This window comes from Cavia porcellus, unplaced genomic scaffold, assembly GCF_034190915.1.
Source record: "Cavia porcellus strain 051 isolate PalLab524CR breed Dunkin Hartley unplaced genomic scaffold, mCavPor4.1 scaffold_30, whole genome shotgun sequence".
NCBI classification, from domain to species: Eukaryota; Metazoa; Chordata; class Mammalia; order Rodentia; family Caviidae; genus Cavia; species Cavia porcellus.
In genome coordinates, this window is record NW_026947513.1 from 44,869,044 (window position 1) to 44,887,364 (window position 18,321).

General features: G+C 36.9%; 1 protein-coding gene and 1 pseudogene across 6 annotated transcripts in view; one reads left to right on the plus strand and one right to left on the minus strand.

Moving 5' to 3' along the window:
• The window catches only part of LOC134474084 (UDP-glucuronosyltransferase 2A1-like), a 309,053-nt pseudogene that overhangs the window by 191,912 nt on the left and 98,820 nt on the right, over positions 1-18,321 (plus strand).
• Positions 1-18,321, minus strand: part of LOC100717542 (UDP-glucuronosyltransferase 2A3) — a 59,659-nt gene that overhangs the window by 11,372 nt on the left and 29,966 nt on the right. For 2 of the 6 annotated variants that reach the window (XM_005002679.3, XM_063240400.1), the window contains exons 2-4: positions 16,093-16,099; positions 13,619-14,241; positions 10,814-10,962 (exon numbers count right to left, since the gene is read on the minus strand). In XM_005002679.3, coding sequence (XP_005002736.1) covers positions 10,814-10,962; positions 13,619-14,241; positions 16,093-16,099 — 779 coding nt within the window. Of the gene's footprint in view, positions 1-10,813; positions 10,963-13,618; positions 14,372-15,737; positions 15,757-16,092; positions 16,100-18,321 lie in introns of those variants that run through there. The other 4 variants (XM_013150129.2, XM_063240403.1, XM_063240404.1 and 1 more) reach the window with 3 other exon arrangements.

Consider the following 18,321-nt stretch of genomic DNA (forward strand, 5'->3'; position numbering starts at 1 on the left):
AGTGTTTATACCACTTTTAAGTTCATATTTGAACAGGTAAACAATGTTAAAAACCCTTAGTCAAATCTACAAAAAGAAAGAAATGGCACAGAATAATAAAGTTAAAACTAAAAAAAAAAATTGTCAAAAGACACAATTGAAATCTAAAGAGTTATTTGAAAGTATTTGAAAATTGTTACTCCATTAAATCAGAAAATCTGAAAACTATGGTTAGATTTGTAGCCACATAAGACATAAAAAATTTGAAGCAAGCATATTAAAAACAATCCAAAGAGAACAACAGCAACTGATGAAATTGATACAATAATAAAAACTCTACCACCTAACAAAAACTGATAGAATTAACTATTTTTTTCTACCAGACCTTTACAGAGAAGCTAACATCAGTATTCTTCCAAATTAACTGGGTAATAACAAGAGAAGAAAGGCTTCTAAATTAACCTTACAGTGCCATTATTACTCTGATACCAAATCAAGTAAAAACTCAAGCATGTTAGCAAGCACTAAAGGAAAAGTCACATAAATTTTGTCCTGTGTAAGCTACTATATTTTCAAATACATAATTCAATAATTATAAAACAATGCCTGAATAGAATGAAAGATAAAAGTTACATCAGCATATCTAGACATACAGAAAGTCTTTGAGAAATACAATATCTCTTCTTGATAAAAATGATTATTAAAAATAAATATCAAGGAAGGACTGTGGATTTCTAAGCAAACAGGAGAGTATCACCAGTTCCAGAGGCCTGGCATCCTGGGGTAAGTGCCTGTGCACTCTCCCCTGAGCCCAGCCTGTTCGGGACCCTGGAGCCTTCCTGATGCACTGAAACAACTAGGCGGGTCTGAGGCACCTACATCGGTCTCCCCTTTCTGGCTGCATTCAGAGAACAGTGGAGTTCTAAGCAACCAGGCAGGCACCCACTCTCCCCAGAGCCAAGCCTGTTTGGGACTCTCGCACCATCGGGGTGCAGTGGAACTAGGCAGGTCTGGGGCGCCTGCATCTGCCTCCCATGTGTCTGGAGGACTGTGGGTATCTAAGCAACCAGGCAAGCATCACCAGTTCCAGAGGCCCAGCGTCCTAGGGTAAGTGCCCCATGCACTCTCCCCTGAGCCCAGCTTGTTCAGGCCCCTGGAGACTTCCAGGTGCAGTGAAATGGCTAGGCAGATCTGAGGTGCCTACATCCATCCCCCTTTTCCAGCTCAGAGAACTGTGGAGTTCTAAGCAGGCAGGCAGGTGCCCTCTGTCCCCTGAGCCCAGCTTGTTTGGGACTGTGGAGTTCTAAGCAAGCAGGTGAGTACTATGGGATCCAGGGGGCCTGCAGCCTGGGGCAACTGGGTGCCAGAGTCCCAGGAGCTGCAGGCATAGACATGGATTTCCAACAGACCCTGAGGAAGAATTCGAATACCACTTGAAACACAGAAATATAGGAAAATGACAAAACGAAAGACCAAATTACAACCTCAAACCTCCAGCCCATCTCAGGAAATCCTGGGAGGGATGTATATAGAAGAAAATACATGCCATACACCTCAAATATTGGACATAATAGCAATAAGCAAGCAACTCCAAGAAGCTTTAAAGGAATTCAAACTCGAAATAATCTCCCAGGTAAAAAAAGAAATGATAAAAGAAATGAAAGAGATGCTGAACATATCTAAAGAAAACACAGTTAAAAAATTGGAGGATCTAAACAAAAAGATAGAATCCCTAGATGAGCAATATGAGAAACAAAGAGAATACATAAAGCAGATGCACAGAGATATACAGAAAATCAAACACTCCACTGAAAGCTGTAAAAACCACCTCAATGTAAGTGAAGATAGAATTTCAGACCTTGAAGACAGGATTGCAGCCAGTGAACAGGAAAGGAAAGATCTTTTTAAACTAACAAAGAATCAGGAAATAACAATTCAACAATTACAAGATGATGCAAAGAAAAACAACATAAGATTGACAGCGATTAATAAAAAAGAAGGGGATAATATAAAGAACTTCAAGAGGATATTTAGAGAAGTAATAGCTGAAAATTTCCCAAGCATGAGATCAGAAACCAACATCAGGTTCAGTGAAGCATATAGAACTCCAAATAGTCAAAACCAAGATAAAACTACACCCAGATATATAATAATCACTATTCCAGAAATCTAACACAAGAATAGATTATTAAAAGCTGTCAGAGAGAAAAGACAGATCACTTATAAAGGAAAACCTATCAAAATCACAGGAGACTACTCAGACAAAGAATAAAGTCAAGAAGAGCATGGAGTGAAGTATTCCAGATCCTAAAGCAAAATGATTTCCAACCTAGACTGATGTACCCTGAAAAACTATCCTTCAAAATTGATGGTGAAATAAGATACTTCCATGACAAAGAACAGCTGAAGAACTTCATGATCACCAAACCAACCCTGCAAAAAATATTGAAAGACAGTTTAGATACAGAAGGGAAAAAAACACCAAGCAAAGCAGATAATTAAACAGAACAGAAAGATAAAAATGCAACAACAGAAAGATAACATGTCAACAATAAACCAACATATAACAGTTATAACCATTAATGTAAATGGTCTCAATGCACCAATTAAAAGAAGCACACTGGCAGAATGGATCAAGAAAAAATCTAACCATATGCTGTTTACAGGAAACCCATTTAACCCTGAAGGATACTCACAGACTGAAAGTCAAAGCATGGAAAACGATACTTCACGTAACAGGAATCCAAAAAACAGCAGGAGTAGCCCTTCTGTTTGCAGACAATGTGAACTTCAAGCCGAAAATAATCAAAAAAGACAAAGAAGGTCACCACATACTCGTGTAGGGGAAAAACTACAAGGGAAAAGATAACTATCTTAAACAGAATAGGAGAAAAATTAGGGGAAAACTTCAAGAGGACAAGATAACTACCTTAAGTTATATGCACCAAATTCCAGAGCACCCAGTTATATAAAACAAGTATTAACAGAAATGAAAAATTAAATTATCAGTAACACAGTTGTAACAGGAGACCTTAACATACCATTGGAACCAAGGGACAGATCAACCAGACAGAAAATCAGCAAAGAAATAATAGAACTCGGTCACACCTGTGAACAAATGGACGCATTCTTCTCAGAAGTACATGGGTCATTCTCTAAAATAGACCATATATTAGCTCACAGAATGTATTTAAATAAACGCAAAAGAGTTGAAATTATCCCTTGCATGTTATTGTATCATAGCGCCTTGGAATTAGAAATTAATGATAAAAGATCCTTCAAAAATCCCACAAACACATGAAACTGAATAACACACGATTGAGTAATCAGTGGGTAATGGGAAATTGAAGAAGAAATTAAACAATACCTACAAGAAAATGAAAATACAGATACAAATTACCAGAATCAGTGGGATGAAATGAAAGCCGTCCTCAAAGGAAAATTTATCACACTGAGTTCCCACATCAGGAAAACAGAACGAATACAAATAAATAGCCTGATGCTACACCTCAAACAGCTAGAAAAAGAAGAGCAAGTCAAGCACAAATCCAAAAGAAGAGAGGAAATTACAAAAGTCAGAGCAGAAATCAATGCAGAGACTAAGAAACAATCCAAAGAATCAACAAATTAAAGAGTTGGTTCTTTGAAAGAATAAATAAAATTGATAAGCCCCAAGCCAACTTTACTAAAAAAAGGGGGGAAAAAAGCTCAAATTCATCCAATAAGAAATGAAAAGGGTGAAATCACTATAGACTCTGTAGAAATACAGAGGATCAGCAACACCTATTTTGAAAACCTCTACTCTCAAAGGTTTGATAACACAAAAGAAATAGACAGATTCCTAGAAACATATGAAGTACCAAAGCTAGATCAAGAGGATGTAAAACTGCTGAATAACCCAATCTCTATTAATGAAATTGAAAATGTAATTAAGTCCTTACCTACAAAGAAAAGCCCAGGCCCAGACAGATTCACTGCAGAATTCTACAAAAAATACAAAGAAGATCAAATGCCGACACTCCTCAAACTATTCAATGAAACTGAAAGGGAAGCAGTCCTGCCTAAGTCATTCCTGGAAGCAAATATTACTCTAGTACCAAAACCTGAGAAAGATCCAACTAAAAAAGAGAACTATAGACCAACTCCCTAACGAACACAGAAGCAAAAATCCTCAATAAAATTTTGGCAAATAGGATGTAGCAAATCATCAAGAAGATTATACACCATCACCAAATGGGTTTCATCCCAGGCATACAGGGATGGTTCAACAAATGTAAATCAGTAAATGTAATCCACTGTATCAATAAAGCCAAAAGTAAGAATCACATGATCATTTCTTTTTTTTTTTTAAAGAGGAAAAAGAGAAAAACACAAAACAAAACAAAGTGGTGTAAGGGTACACGTAATACAGAACTATAAAAAAAAACATAACATGATCATTTCTTTAGATGCAAAAAAAAGCTTTCGATAAGGTCCAACATTCATTCATGATAAGAACTTTACAGAAAATTGTAATAGATGGTCTTTAGCTCAGTATAATAAAGGCCATCTCAGACAAACCAACAGCCAGTATCATACTAAATGGCCAAAAATTGAAGACCTTTACCTTAAAATCAGGCACAAGGCAAGGATGTCCTTTATCACACCACTCCTATTTAATATAGTACTGGAAACACAAGCCAGAGCATTAGATAAGAGAGAGAAATGAAAGGGGTAAAGACAGGAAAACCAGAAGTTAAATTATCATTGTTTGCAGATGACGTAGTACTCTACATAGAAGACCCCCTAAACTCCACTGAAAGACTCTTAGATATAAAAACTAAATTCAGTAATGTATCTGGATACAAAATCAATACTCAAAAATCAATAGCATTCCTATACAATAACACCAAAATCACAGAGAGAGAATTAAGTGAAGCCACACTCTTCATACTAGCAACCAAAAAAATGAAATATTTAGGAATTACTGTTATGAAAGAAGTGAAAGACTTATACAGGACAAATTATAATACACTGAAAAACGAAACTGAAGATGATCTCAGAAAATGGAAAGACATCCCTTGCTCATGGACAGGAAGAATAAACATGGTGAAAATGGCCATTCTCCCAAAACTCTTATACAGATTCAATGCAATCCCGATAATACCATCACCATACCTCATAAATCTCGATAAGTCACTCCTAAAATTCATCTGGAGTGAGAAGAGACCTAGAATAGCAAAGACAGTTCTAAGCAGCAAAGGCAAGGCAGGCGGCATCACAATCCCTAACTTGAAGTTATACTACAAAGCAACCCTAGTAAAATCAACATGGTACTAGAATCAAAATAGAGCTGAAGATCAATGGAATAGATTAGAAGATCAATGGAATAGATTACAACCACAACTACAAACACACTCAATCACCTTATCTTTGATAAAGGAGCCAAAGAGGTTCGCTGGAAGAACGACAGTCTCTTTAATAAATGATATTGGAAGAACTGGCTCTCCATTTGCCAAAAACTAAAACTACACCCATGCCTATCACCATGTACTGAATTAAAATCTAAATGGATCAAAGATCTCAATATTAAAACAGAAACAGTAAATCTGTTGGAAGACAAATTAGGTAAAATCTTGAAGACATAGAGGTAGGTAGAGAACTCATGAACAAGACTCAAACCATGCTGGAAATACTTCCCAGATATAATACCTGGGACCACCTCTTATTAAAAAGTTTCTGCATGTCAAAAAAAAATCTCCAGCATAGTGACAAGAAAAACCACAACCTGGGACAAAATCTTAGTGAACTCTCCCTCAGACAAGGGTCTTTTTTCTAAAACATACAAAGAATTAAAAAAAAAAAAACTCAGACCCACAAAATTCAAAGATCTAATCCAAAAATGGGCATCTGAGATGAATACACACTTCTCAGATGAAGAAATACAAATGGCAATAAATACATGAAAAAATGTTCAACATCATTAATCATTAGAGAAACGAAAATTAAAACCAAACTGAGATTCCATCTCACTCCTGAAAGAGTGGCCAGGATCAAGAAAACCAACAAATCCTGGAGAGGCTGTGGGGAAAAAGGAACTCTCCTACACTGTTGGTGGGAGTGTAGACTGGTACAACATTTGTGGAGATCAGTCTGGAGATTTCTCAAAAAGCTGGGACTGGAAGTCCTATTTGTTCCAGCTATTCCACTTCTAGGCATATCCCCAGAAGAACTGAAAACATCATACCACAGTGATATATGTGCAGCTATGTTTATAGCAGCACAATTTGTAATCACCAGATCTTGGAAACAACCTAAGTGTCCATCAATTGATGAATGGATAAAATGTTGTAGTAGTTTTATACAATGGAGTACTACTCAGCTATAAAGAAGGATCACATCGAGATATTTATAAATAAATGGGCGCAGCTTGAGACCATACCCATAAGTGAAATAAATCAAATGCACATGTGTGAATACTGAATAGTTTCCCTAGTGTAAGAAATGATTCAAATATGTAAAAGTATGTGATAATCATGATTCCCCATTATGTGGCTTTCAAGCCTTATAAAGTTTTCACTCATTAATTGAAATGGCTTTATTCTGGCCTGCTTGATATTACTGCCTGTGATGAAATGAACAGCTATTTTGAAGAAAACAAGACATCATAATAGCTAGTGCTGATTTAATATCATCTTGTTTTGAAGCCCCACCAAACTGCTGCTCTTCTGTCTCCACTGGTTTTATCATGTTGTACCTTACTGGATTTAATTATGTGTGATAGTACAAACAAAAAATTTTATAGGCAAAGAGATAATATAGAAACCATTGTTCGTTTTCTGTTAGCTGGTTCTAAATGCCCTGTAATACTTTCATCCACTTCAATGGTTTCACGCTGTCATGATATGTTTGATGCTATCATACACGAAGTTATATTCAAATATTTCAAGGAAAAAGACACTATGGTAATTACTGTTAAGTTGGGTTATTTGGTGGTGAAGCACTAGGTTGCTGAAATTGCCATGCTTTGACCTGTTGTTATGTTGTTATATTCTCTGTTATCCTAATCTCCCCCTTATTCATTAAAATTTTTTTTATTTTTTTAATTAAGGGGGAAAATCAAAAAAATTAACAGGATATATTATAATAACTTTTTTGATTTCCTATTAACTTGATTTGAAGCCCTGTATTACTCCCACTATCTTGTTTTGACTGAATAGACTGTTCCGTTCTGTTTGATAGTATCAAGTTTGAGGGTATAGGAACTTTTTTGAAGGCAGTAAGATTCACTATGATGCCCATTCTGGTTTGACTATTATCTTCTTTTGAGGTCCTGTAATGTTTCAGTGTTTAGGTTTTATTGGTCTTGTTCTGTACTGTTTTGTTCAACTTTATTATACCTAATGATATAGGCAATTCTTTTTACAGAAACAAGAGACATTATGGTAACCATTGTTGATAACCTTATACTCTGTTTTTATATCATGTGCTATGTCTATCCTTGGTTTTGACTGACAGCTTTGTTTTGTCATATTTGGTTTTATTCTCTTCCAAAAAATAGTAATAAGAACTATAGGAGTAATAAAACCCAAAATGTATAAATTTTGTTGTAAAAAAGAGAGGAAAATAAGTGCTCTAAAGGAGCACTAAACAACTGCAAGTGTGTTTATGTGTGTCAAGATAGATGCCCATATTACTGAGTTTTTGGGTCATTGAATACAACTGTTTGCAGTCTCACTGTCCACTTTGTATGCTTTAATCGTGTAACTTGAACAACTATTTCTAAGATGACAGTATGTAATCTATTAACAAGGATTTCTTGCCGTTTTTTTTTTAATTCTGTATTACTTGTTGCCTTACACTGTTTTGTTTTGTTTTTTGTTTTTTCCTTTTAAATAAAAAAATAAAAATAAAAAATAAATAAATATCAAAAGATCTCACCTTGTTGGTACAATCAATACATGACAAACTCAAAAGCAATATAAAATTAAATGGCAAAAACTGAAAACTTATTGCTTAAAATTAGAAGAAGGCAGAGTGTACACTTTCAACATGACTGCTCAGTGAAATTGATTACTTGGAAATTTAGCCATAACAACGTGACAAGCATAAAAACAAAGAATTTTATTATCCCTATTTGCAAGTAATATGACTCATTGCCTAGAACACACAAGAAATTCCAGTAAACTATTTTTGTATTTGATGAACAATTCAGGAAAATGGTAGGAAATAAATTCGACCCATACAAAAATTACATTCCTATGTGGTAAGAATGAGCCCACTGAGAAAGAAATTGGGAAATCTATTCCATTTATAATAATGTCAAAAAAACTAAATGCCTGAAAATCAAATTTATCAAGGAAGCAAAATTGTTCTATAATTAAAATGACAGAATACTTAGAAAAACAAAATAAAAAACATATTAGAAAATGGAAACATTCCTTGTTCCTGAATTAAAAATAATATATTGAAAATATTCATATTGTTCATATCTATCTACAAACTTAATGAAACTCCTATGAAATACCAACAGCATTCTTCACAGAAATACAAATAAAATCTTAAAATTCATATGGCTTCAAAAAAGGCACAGGAGAGCCACAACAATCCTGAGTACAAAAAGTAATCCTGAGTTCATCACCAAAGCAGCTGGCATGCTACACTGAAAGGCCCTGACAAGAGTAGCATGGAGCAGGGGAAGAGGAGCAAGCGTGGAAACAAACGTGCTCCTGCAAGCACCTGATTTCAGACACATGGACAGAGTAATGTGTTAGAGAACAGAAACACAGAAACACACACGCTCCATGTTATTTTAGGTATTTTTCTTGAAGTTCTTCATTATTTTTTTCAATTAATTTAGTTTACTGGTACATTCTAAGTATGCACAGTGATCACATTAACCATAGGGAATTTGTGCATACAAAAGTTGACTTTTTTTCCATTCCCCTATGTTCCTTTCAATCTCTCAATTTTCCTTTATTCTTGTATCACTTGGATACAAGCCATTACTGTCACTGAGATTTTTCAGTCTATGCCAACAGAAAAGTCAACTTTGGAATGGAAACGATTCCTCCTGTAATACACATTTGAGTTGCTTTGTGAAGTTGTGTGTGTGTGTGTGTGTGTGTGTGTGTGTATATAAAGCAAGGATGGGAGGATGGATACAATGTGATCATTCAGTACTGTCTAGTGACTTAGGCAGCAGTCTTGTCTTTTGCTATATATTTTCAACTGCTGCTTCATTAAGTGCCATTCAACTATGTTCAATAAAGTTGTATCCAGATCTTGACTGGCAAGTAAAATTTAACCATAATCCTGAAATGAAACTTTAAACTTATGTATGCCTTCCGTATCCTGAATAGAAATCAAAAATTCTCCTGTGCAGTACATTTAACCTTCAAATTTTAAAGAGATTGAACACATGGACTTGAAATAAATGAGTGTTTGCCTCCTCGATATTAATAATTAATGCAATGCTCTTAACATATTTTACTCTATTACTTTCTTTTGCTTCTGAATACTGTGCTGTCCAACATTTCTGACTCACTATTATGAATGAAATGCTTAGAAATATTGTATCCACCTTTCATTTTCACTCTAATAAATTCTGACATCATAATAACCCATGCAATTGATTCTCCCAGTTGGATGACTCCATGTTATTTCTAGTGTTTTATGTCAACACCGAAGTCATTTGCCAACCAAACTATTCCCAGAAATCAACTAACAATATCTTTGGCTCCTACAAATAAATGGATCAAAATCTACACTTACCACTCTTAATTCCAGGTATTGTTTCAACTAAATGTTTCCCAAGATAGCAAAGGTCAACACTCTGCAAATAATGTCCTAAAACTAAAATATCAGAGCACTGGGAGATTCAGTGTTTTCTGTCAGCACTGCTTCCCTCTTACTTCTCCAAATCTACACAGTTTACCAGGATTCTCATGAGAGCATCTTCTCTATGAAATTCTTCAGTCATTATTCCTTCTTGTGACTCTATCGAGTTTAAGAAAAACTGTAACAGTCACCTCAGTGGTCTGCATGACTGGCTTCTCATCTCTCTCTTCAAAATCCACACTATAGATACAAATAGCCTTTTTTAATTTATTTTTTTTTTAGTTTTATTTTGAATGTAGTAAAAGTATGACAGAGCAAGAAAGAACAAAGCCAATCGAGACAATGTAGTGACACTGGTACAGAACTTCAAAGCATGATACGGGGATGGTAGTAATAGGTACTAAAGTATATCTCATTATCTTCACAACAGTAGTCCAGTCAATTAGATGTAGCGAAATCAAGCCAATAACAGACCATTGTAACATCAATTGAAGGAGACTATTGACTAGAGCAAAACAATCATTACAAAACATAACAGTGAAAATAACTTTTGCCTTCAAACAGAACATAGAAGGAAATCCCCCATAATTGCTATGTTGCATATATTGCTATATTGCTATATTACTATATTGCACTCCCTGGTAGGCTCACGGTTGCCTGATTCTCCTCCTGCTGACGCCAGGGGTGCTTACCAAGAGAGCAGCAAATTGCCTTCTTGTGCAGCCGCCTAAGTCCCACCATGACAGGTTTCGGTAGCCACTGGTCCTCTTCCTGGCGGTGCCAGGGTGCTTACCAAGAGGGCCAATACAGATAGCTTTAACATGCCACTTTAATCATTTAATCTTTTACCCCAGATAGACTAAAGAGTCAGTATCACTAGACCATGCTGGGAGAAATAAATTTGGAGTGACATATTTAACATATTCAGCAAAACATCTCTCTTACTGAAGCTGTTAACTTTGAAGAAAAATCAAGTATGTTAATGTACCTAAAATATTCATCATCATAGACCTACCTTAGGTAAAGGTTTGGCAGGTTTGCAGTGCAGTCCTCCAACAAATTCAAAATTAGGCAAATATGGACGAGGAAATTCAAAGTCCCAGTATGTCCGAATTAGCCAAATTTCAGCTTTACCCATAATCTCACACAAGGTAGTGGGTCTTCCTGAAAAAACAAATTTCAGTAAAGGAAATCAGTGTATTTAGTTTCTAAGGGAAAAAATTATCAATAATTTCCTTCCAAGCCATTATGGAGAAAAATTAGGGCTTCTAGAATAATTATATGTTAAAATGGAAAATCTGGGGCAGAAGGGAGGGGAGAGGAAGGACAGGATGTGACTAGAGGAAGATGAGAGGATGAAGGGTAGGGAAAGAAAGGAAATGTGTCACTGAATAACAATAAATGATCCAAAACTTAAATACATATACAATTACTGATAAGCTTAGCCCCCATTTTCCTTCCTAATAAATGGCAGAAAACATATTAGTTCCTTCACATAGGCCTGAAATCACCTTCACTTACTCTTCAATTTCCATTAGGCGTATGCATGTTTTTGCAGGTTTTTGTAGTCTGTGGTCATACATATCACTGAAAGATCCAACAAAATGCACTCCATCATTTCCTCTTGAGTCAACTCTCATCTCCTAAACTCATTTGTCATTCTTTGTTAAGTGAAAATGAGAATCCTTTCACTAATGCAGACAGAATATAAACACCTCCTTGGAGACATGAGATGTATACATAGATCACACCAATATGACAAACTTAAAAGTTATTGTTAAAAGATTTTTTTTTGAAAGTGACATTTCTAGCTTTTAGTTCCATAGTTCTGTGAAGAATGTGTTTGTAAATAACAATGGAAACCATTTCTTTACATAAAAATTGAAAACAGATTCCATTCTTATTTATGGCCAAATAAATGTAAAATTTAGTGCTTTATAGTTATGAATCTTACTGCATAGGTCATGTTTGCGAAGTTGATACACATAGACAGCTATCCATTCCTACCTAAGTATTAAGTTCTTTCAAATGTCACGTGAGTAAGTTAATATATAAAATCTCCAATTTTAAACAGTAAAATATAAATTCTTCATTTCATGTACACCTTCTCTGAGGGCCCATTACAGATAACCTTGTCCAATTACATGAGCAAAAATGACTCTTAAGAAGCCCAAGAGCAAAGGAAAACAGGAGATACCTTGATACCGGAAAGGATAATTGGCAGAATTCACTTCACAATATTTCAGAGAAATAGTGCTTTCTTGCTTACTATTTACTTCAGTTTATGATGTCACATATAAATTCCATGTGAGTAGCAAGTCAACGTAGCCTCAGTCACAATAACAGCAATGGATGATGTTAATGAACTCGGCAAATTCTACAAATAATTGAATGTAGAACTGACTGAATTTTCCATCAGATTTTTTGTGCACTGAGAGAAAAATAGTTGAGTAAACACTGACTCTGGTTACGTCACACCTTAGTTACTTCAAAAACTGAGTTCCATTCAAAAAATGTGAAATACTTCCCGAACATGTTTGGGATCAGTAAGAAAATTTTAAATACAACTAAATTTTAAATATTCTAATAGTAATATGAAGTACTTTCTAAGTGAGTTAAATATGGGAGACAGACCATACAAAAGTACATTTGGGGTCATTTTTTGAGATAGACAAAGCCTGGGTAAACACGAAGAACATAAAGGTTCTGCCAGGTGTGCTAGCACATCCTAGCAATCAGAAGGCAGAGGCATGGGGATTGCCATAAGTTTGAGGCTAGCGTGGGCTAGAAAGTAAGTTCAAGGCCAGCCTAAACTACATAGACACACCTGGTCTTAAATAAATAAATAAATGAAAGTAACACTAAAAATGTCCCAAAAAAGAAGTTCACTTATAAATTACTAAGCACCCATGAGTGAATTCAGATAATGACTAAATGCATCCTGAAGTGATAAATTTAAATATTTAAGTATTATAATATTTTATAAAAGTTAATGTCAAAGTAGATATCTTGTAAGATTAAAATCATTAAATTTTTTAAAAAATTAAATGATATATACTTTAGTAAAAGAAGAGAAAAAACTTATGATTATTCTGAGCTGTAATGATATTCAATATTTATGAATAATGTTAGCTGCTTACAGTAAATCACAAATCAGAGTTCTCCAGCACTAGTAATGAGGCAACAAAATAAAGAATTTAAAACTCAAACTTTCATTTTGAAATATTGTGAAAAATATCAGCAGGAGAAAAGTCAAAGATACAAATTAAAGACATGTTAGTTCAAATGTGTATTAAAACCACTACAGTTAATGAGGAGAAAAGTATTTTCAGAGAAGAATTTAAATCATGAACATAATTCCATCCTCCAAATAGTTCATGTCAGTTTATTACTGGAAGCTTTTCTTATTCTGACAACTAACATTAAAACTTTTTATCAAATGAGAAATTACATTTCCTGGGAAAAACATTTCATTGCACAAGAAAGGTTTTGTGCCTTTTATGTGACAAAAAGGACATGTTTTGTCTTTTATTGGATTCACCTGTGTGTTTGCGTGATTTTTGTTTGCCTTTAAAAAAAAATCTGTGTGAAGTGTCAAGGACTCTTACAAAAGCATTTGATTATTTAATAAAACTACACATACAGCAAAAGAATTCTTGAATTCTCTTCTTAATCATGTTAATGAACAAACATCACTATCATTTATAGTTTAATGAGAAAGTAAAAGTTTTGAATACATTTTTCTTCCATTTCTCTAGGCTTTTTCTTATCTTCCTAAATGACGTTGAAAAGTAGCCTAGAGTAAAATTCAGTCTCTTACCTAATGCTTCACTGTAAAACTGATCCCAAAACTTATAATCATACTGCTGTATCCAGAAGTCAAACAAAATTGAAAACATCATATTTTTCACCCTTTCCATAAATGTCATTCTGGTTGTGAGTCCCCCCAGGGGAACAGGCACGTAGGAAGGTGGAGCTGGAAGCTGCCCACAGTATTTCTCTACGGTGTAGCCTGTGAAGAATCTTAGAGTATTCACAAAAGGAATGCCAAGCATCTCAGCCACCAGCTCCCCACAGGGTAACACGGGGTCTGTAATCAACACATCATACTTGGATTCCTGGAGCTTCTTCATGAGCGACTGGTTGTAGACTGTACTTCTGCAGGCAAGTCCCATGTCTTTAGTTACATCAATAAAGAATTGCTGCAGTAGTCTTCCCGATTCCCAGAGAGATACTGTAGGCATTACATTCACTGCTAGTTCTACAAACTCATTTAGTCTGTTCTCAGCCAGGTTTTTATCAGTTGGTACAGGGATCACTTCAAAATTAAATGCAGAATGTCTGTTGTAGTCAATAAACAAATTGTTTGAAGTACTCAGAACTGTCACCTCATGTCCTCTTTTCGCAAGCTCCTCAAGAAGAGTCTTTAAATTGAGCCAGTGGCTCATTTCACAGGGCCACACCAGCACCTTCCCACAGAATGCAGAGCCGGCACAGCAGAGCAGCAGCAGCAGGACTGCAGAAGCCAACTTCCCAGGAGCCATGCTGGCCTCTCCCAACCCATGCTCTGAAGAGGTCCAGTGAGTGCGAGGGTGAACGGGCAATGAGATGCCAAAAAAATCAAATATTAACTTCTTGAGATAGGAAAGGATGAATGTGAAGGGAACTTTGTCAACATTATTGATTGGGAGTGTTCCTATCTGTCTCTTGTTTAGGGGGTGAAAACTACTTAAACAGATGCAAAAAATGGATTTAGTACAGTTATACTACAATGCAAAGGACCACATGGCCAACTCTCTTTAAAAGAACAGCTATTGTCTCCATATGGGCTGACCATTGCCCTAGTTCCATGTATTGACATATACAGAGCTGGGAATGATTGCTCCTTATCTCCTTAATTGGCCTTAAGCAATGTAAATCAGTCTGGATGTGGTGCTGAGGTGTAGACTTTCAAGCAAGGTGACAGGGAAGTGTTTCCCCACCCTCTAGATTCCAAAGAACATTTATGAGCCATCAGGTGGGAGAACCAAGCTACACCCTGTCAGTTGGGATCTAGTCTTGAGATAAGAGGCTAAGACTTCCCAGGGCATAAAAGATTACATATGAGAGCTAAAGCACCCACCCAAAAACATCAGATACTCCCTCACATTGTGTGATGCAGGTTATTTTTTCTGCATACCCTTCACTCTGCATATTGCAGAGATGATTTCAAGCCTCCAACCTAGCCCAGCTCACAGCACGTACCTGCTTCCCACATTCTCACAATCCCTTGTCCTGGAGACACTCCCTGCTTCACAAACTGATAAAATCCAGGTTCGACTCTGTGTTGAGGCCTTTGTCCCAGCTCGATTTAGAACCCCCCCCCCAGCTCCTCATAACTATAAATATGCCTTAGTTCCTTATTCTCACCATTGGTTCCACTGGAAGTGGTAGATTGGAATTAACTCACTAGTGTTCCAATACCTTTCCCATGGGACTATAAATATAAGCTTCCTGGATCACAAGATCTGAGAAGGGATTTTCATAGTACAATTTTAAATATTATAATAGGCAAAAAGTGATATTTAAATGAACACTTTCTAAATATAAAAGTAGAACTATCATACTTAAATAGTAAAGACAATGTTGGGTCCATTTGGGCAAAAATAGAGTTGCTCTTGAATTGATTATATTTTCCTTTAGATGACAGGCACATTATACAGTGAAAGAAAAGATATAATAACTTTTTTAAAATGTTCTGGAAGAACAGGGGATCATGGCAGTACAAATGATAAAATATGCTTTCATTAAGATTTATTAAAGAAATTAATAGGAAATCTTTAAAAGGGCAGCATTTTAGACTGTATTTAGACTCTAGGAATTAGAAAGACAAATGTAAAGAGACAGAGAAATCAGACTAAAAGTTGCCTGTTATCAAAATAATTAACGTAAGAATTTACCAGGAAGAATCAACAGGCAAAACAGGGACGCACAGGACTCCACTCAGACATGACTCTCCAGCACCCAACCTGCCTCTGTTCTCCAGAGACTCAGCTCTTGGCACTGGTCTTGGCAAACATAGGATATAATTGTAATAAAAGAGGTAAGATAGGGTGAGAAATCTTGCCAGTCCCCAGACATTTGGAGACACAAAAATTTACACTGGCTGTCTCCAGGACTCTGCCTACTGAGGTGCAGGACATCCACAGAACTTTGACCACAGAGTTTATTAGCACCTCCTGGCATAATGCCTCTGTCTTCTTTCAGTTCCTAAAAAGAGGACCTCTTCTCATTCCTTACAGATAGCCTTTTTGCCTTCCGTCTGCCTGTATCCAGGTGTTACACTGTGGTCTTGTTGCTTTTACACTGTTGAGAGGTCTCTGCCTTGCTTCTTCTTTCACAACTGGCACCAAAACCCACGAAACAAAGAGACCAAAAGATTCTTCTCTGTGGGGATCTCAAACCCTCTTTTGAACCTCCTTCCCCTCAACTGAGACCACTTGGTGGGCGACATCCGTCCCTCTGACCTCAGCTCTGGTTTGTGATGCTTCTGCCGTGCCAGATCTTACTGGGTGTTTCAGTAGTCATAAACTTCCCACCATGGTCTCTCTCCTCCACTTTCTGCCCTGTTTCCTGCCTTTTATTTTCCCCAATAATGTCACACAGAGAGGAGTTCCCTGTTTTTTGCGCTTTTTAAACTCCAGCACTAGTCTTGAAAATCACTCCAGGAAGGGCTGCTTCCTTCTCGCCTCTGACAGTTGCAGAGATGTTTGCCTGGCTCGGTGGCTCACATCTCACTTCTTTGGGTCCCAGCAGGAGACACAGCCACTGCTGCACATCTCTCTCTGTACTCCAGTGAGGCATTGTCCATCCTTCATCCTCCACTCCTCCCTCATGGCTTGCCTCCCTTGGAATTTTAAAACTCTGTCTTTCTCCTAACATGAAATCCAAATGATTTATATTATTCTTTAATACAATAAATCTTTGTGGCCTTTCCATGGTAAGTTTGATATTTCCATTTTGTGAGTTCTGGATAATTATAGCCATAAACTAATGAAGTGGTTGGAAGTGGCTTATGTCTGCACCTTCCTTACACTCCAAAGTATTCCTACTCTGTGCTCTTTATGGGATCTCTCCCAAATTCCCTTCATTTTCTTTCCATCCATGACCCCTCTACTTTCTCCCAGGATTGATTCCTCTGTGCTGCTCTGGCTGACCCTGGCTCTTCTTGGTGTTCTCCTGCTCTCCACAGCTGAACAACTGCTAGCACTCCGTGAGCCTCCCTGCCATACTCTGTACTACTGAACCACTTCCTCTGGAAGAGCCTCTTCTCTTGTCCATCCCAATCCTGTGCCATCTATCTATCTAGCCCGTGCTTCCCTGAATCAAATCCTCCTCCTTACATGTCATCTCTGCCCCATACTCCATCTGGACTCCATCTGGTCCCTCTTCCCCACACTTTTTCCTCAGTCTCCACTTTGGATGGTTTTGGCAGCCAAGGTAATTGTTCAGGTTCATGTTCCCTTCTCCTTCTCTGATGAGCCTCAAATTAGTCAGCATCTGGATTCCTTTCTTACTGACCCCAACAAATATACCCAGAAATTTCACTACCTTTACAATCTCGCCTGAGATGACCTAAATGTCCACTTTCCTTCTACTCTGTCACATGAAGGATGGAACATGTCTGAGCTTCAATTCAGGACACCACGGATGACCACAGGTGCCTTGGACCTAATCTTTGGTAGAGAATTTCGGACATCTCTACACTAATCCAAACTGGAATATTAATTAGCTAGATGAGTATAGGCAATGCCCTGCTAAGAGGCATAACTGTATGGTAACTTGCTTGGTTGAAGGGCTCTACAAAGCAGCACACAGGGCAGTCAATTATGATAGTTGGATGGAAACCACCTGGACAAAATGTGAAACTCTGGTTCAGTTTATCCCTAGCCTTGCTGCTAGCTTCGGGTTTTATAAGGCCCTGGACTCAGAAGCCCAACTGATTTTAAAGATGTATTTTATTATCCAATCTTCTCTAGATAGTCAGAAAAGAGACAGATTGATGCTCTGAATCACTCTCTCACACTGGCCAAAGGTTTGTAGGTTAACATCTAATACACATTCTAATGTGCATTTGACATACTTCACACCTACACTGCCATATGGGCAGGAAGAGAATTTCTCACCTCTCGTGGATCCTCAACACTAATGTCACAAACTTTAAAGATGCTCTTTTCCAGGCAGCTCTTCTGCCAAACTGAGTGAGGGCTATATTCAATATGAGGGACATAAGAGTCCTCTCTCTGTGCTCCTCCCCTTTTGCTCTTGTTGTTTGTGCTGTCTTCCACCACCATGAACTGTTGTCCTCTACCACGTGCCACTCTGCCTTGGAGTCAGATGATTATAGATTGAAAACTCCACAAATTATGAGCTCAATAATCCCTTCCCTCCTTCTTTTGAGTGTCAAATGTTTTGTCCCACTAACAAGATAAAAGCAACCAAGACAACCACTGATATTTATTAGCATCTTCACACTTAATTCCC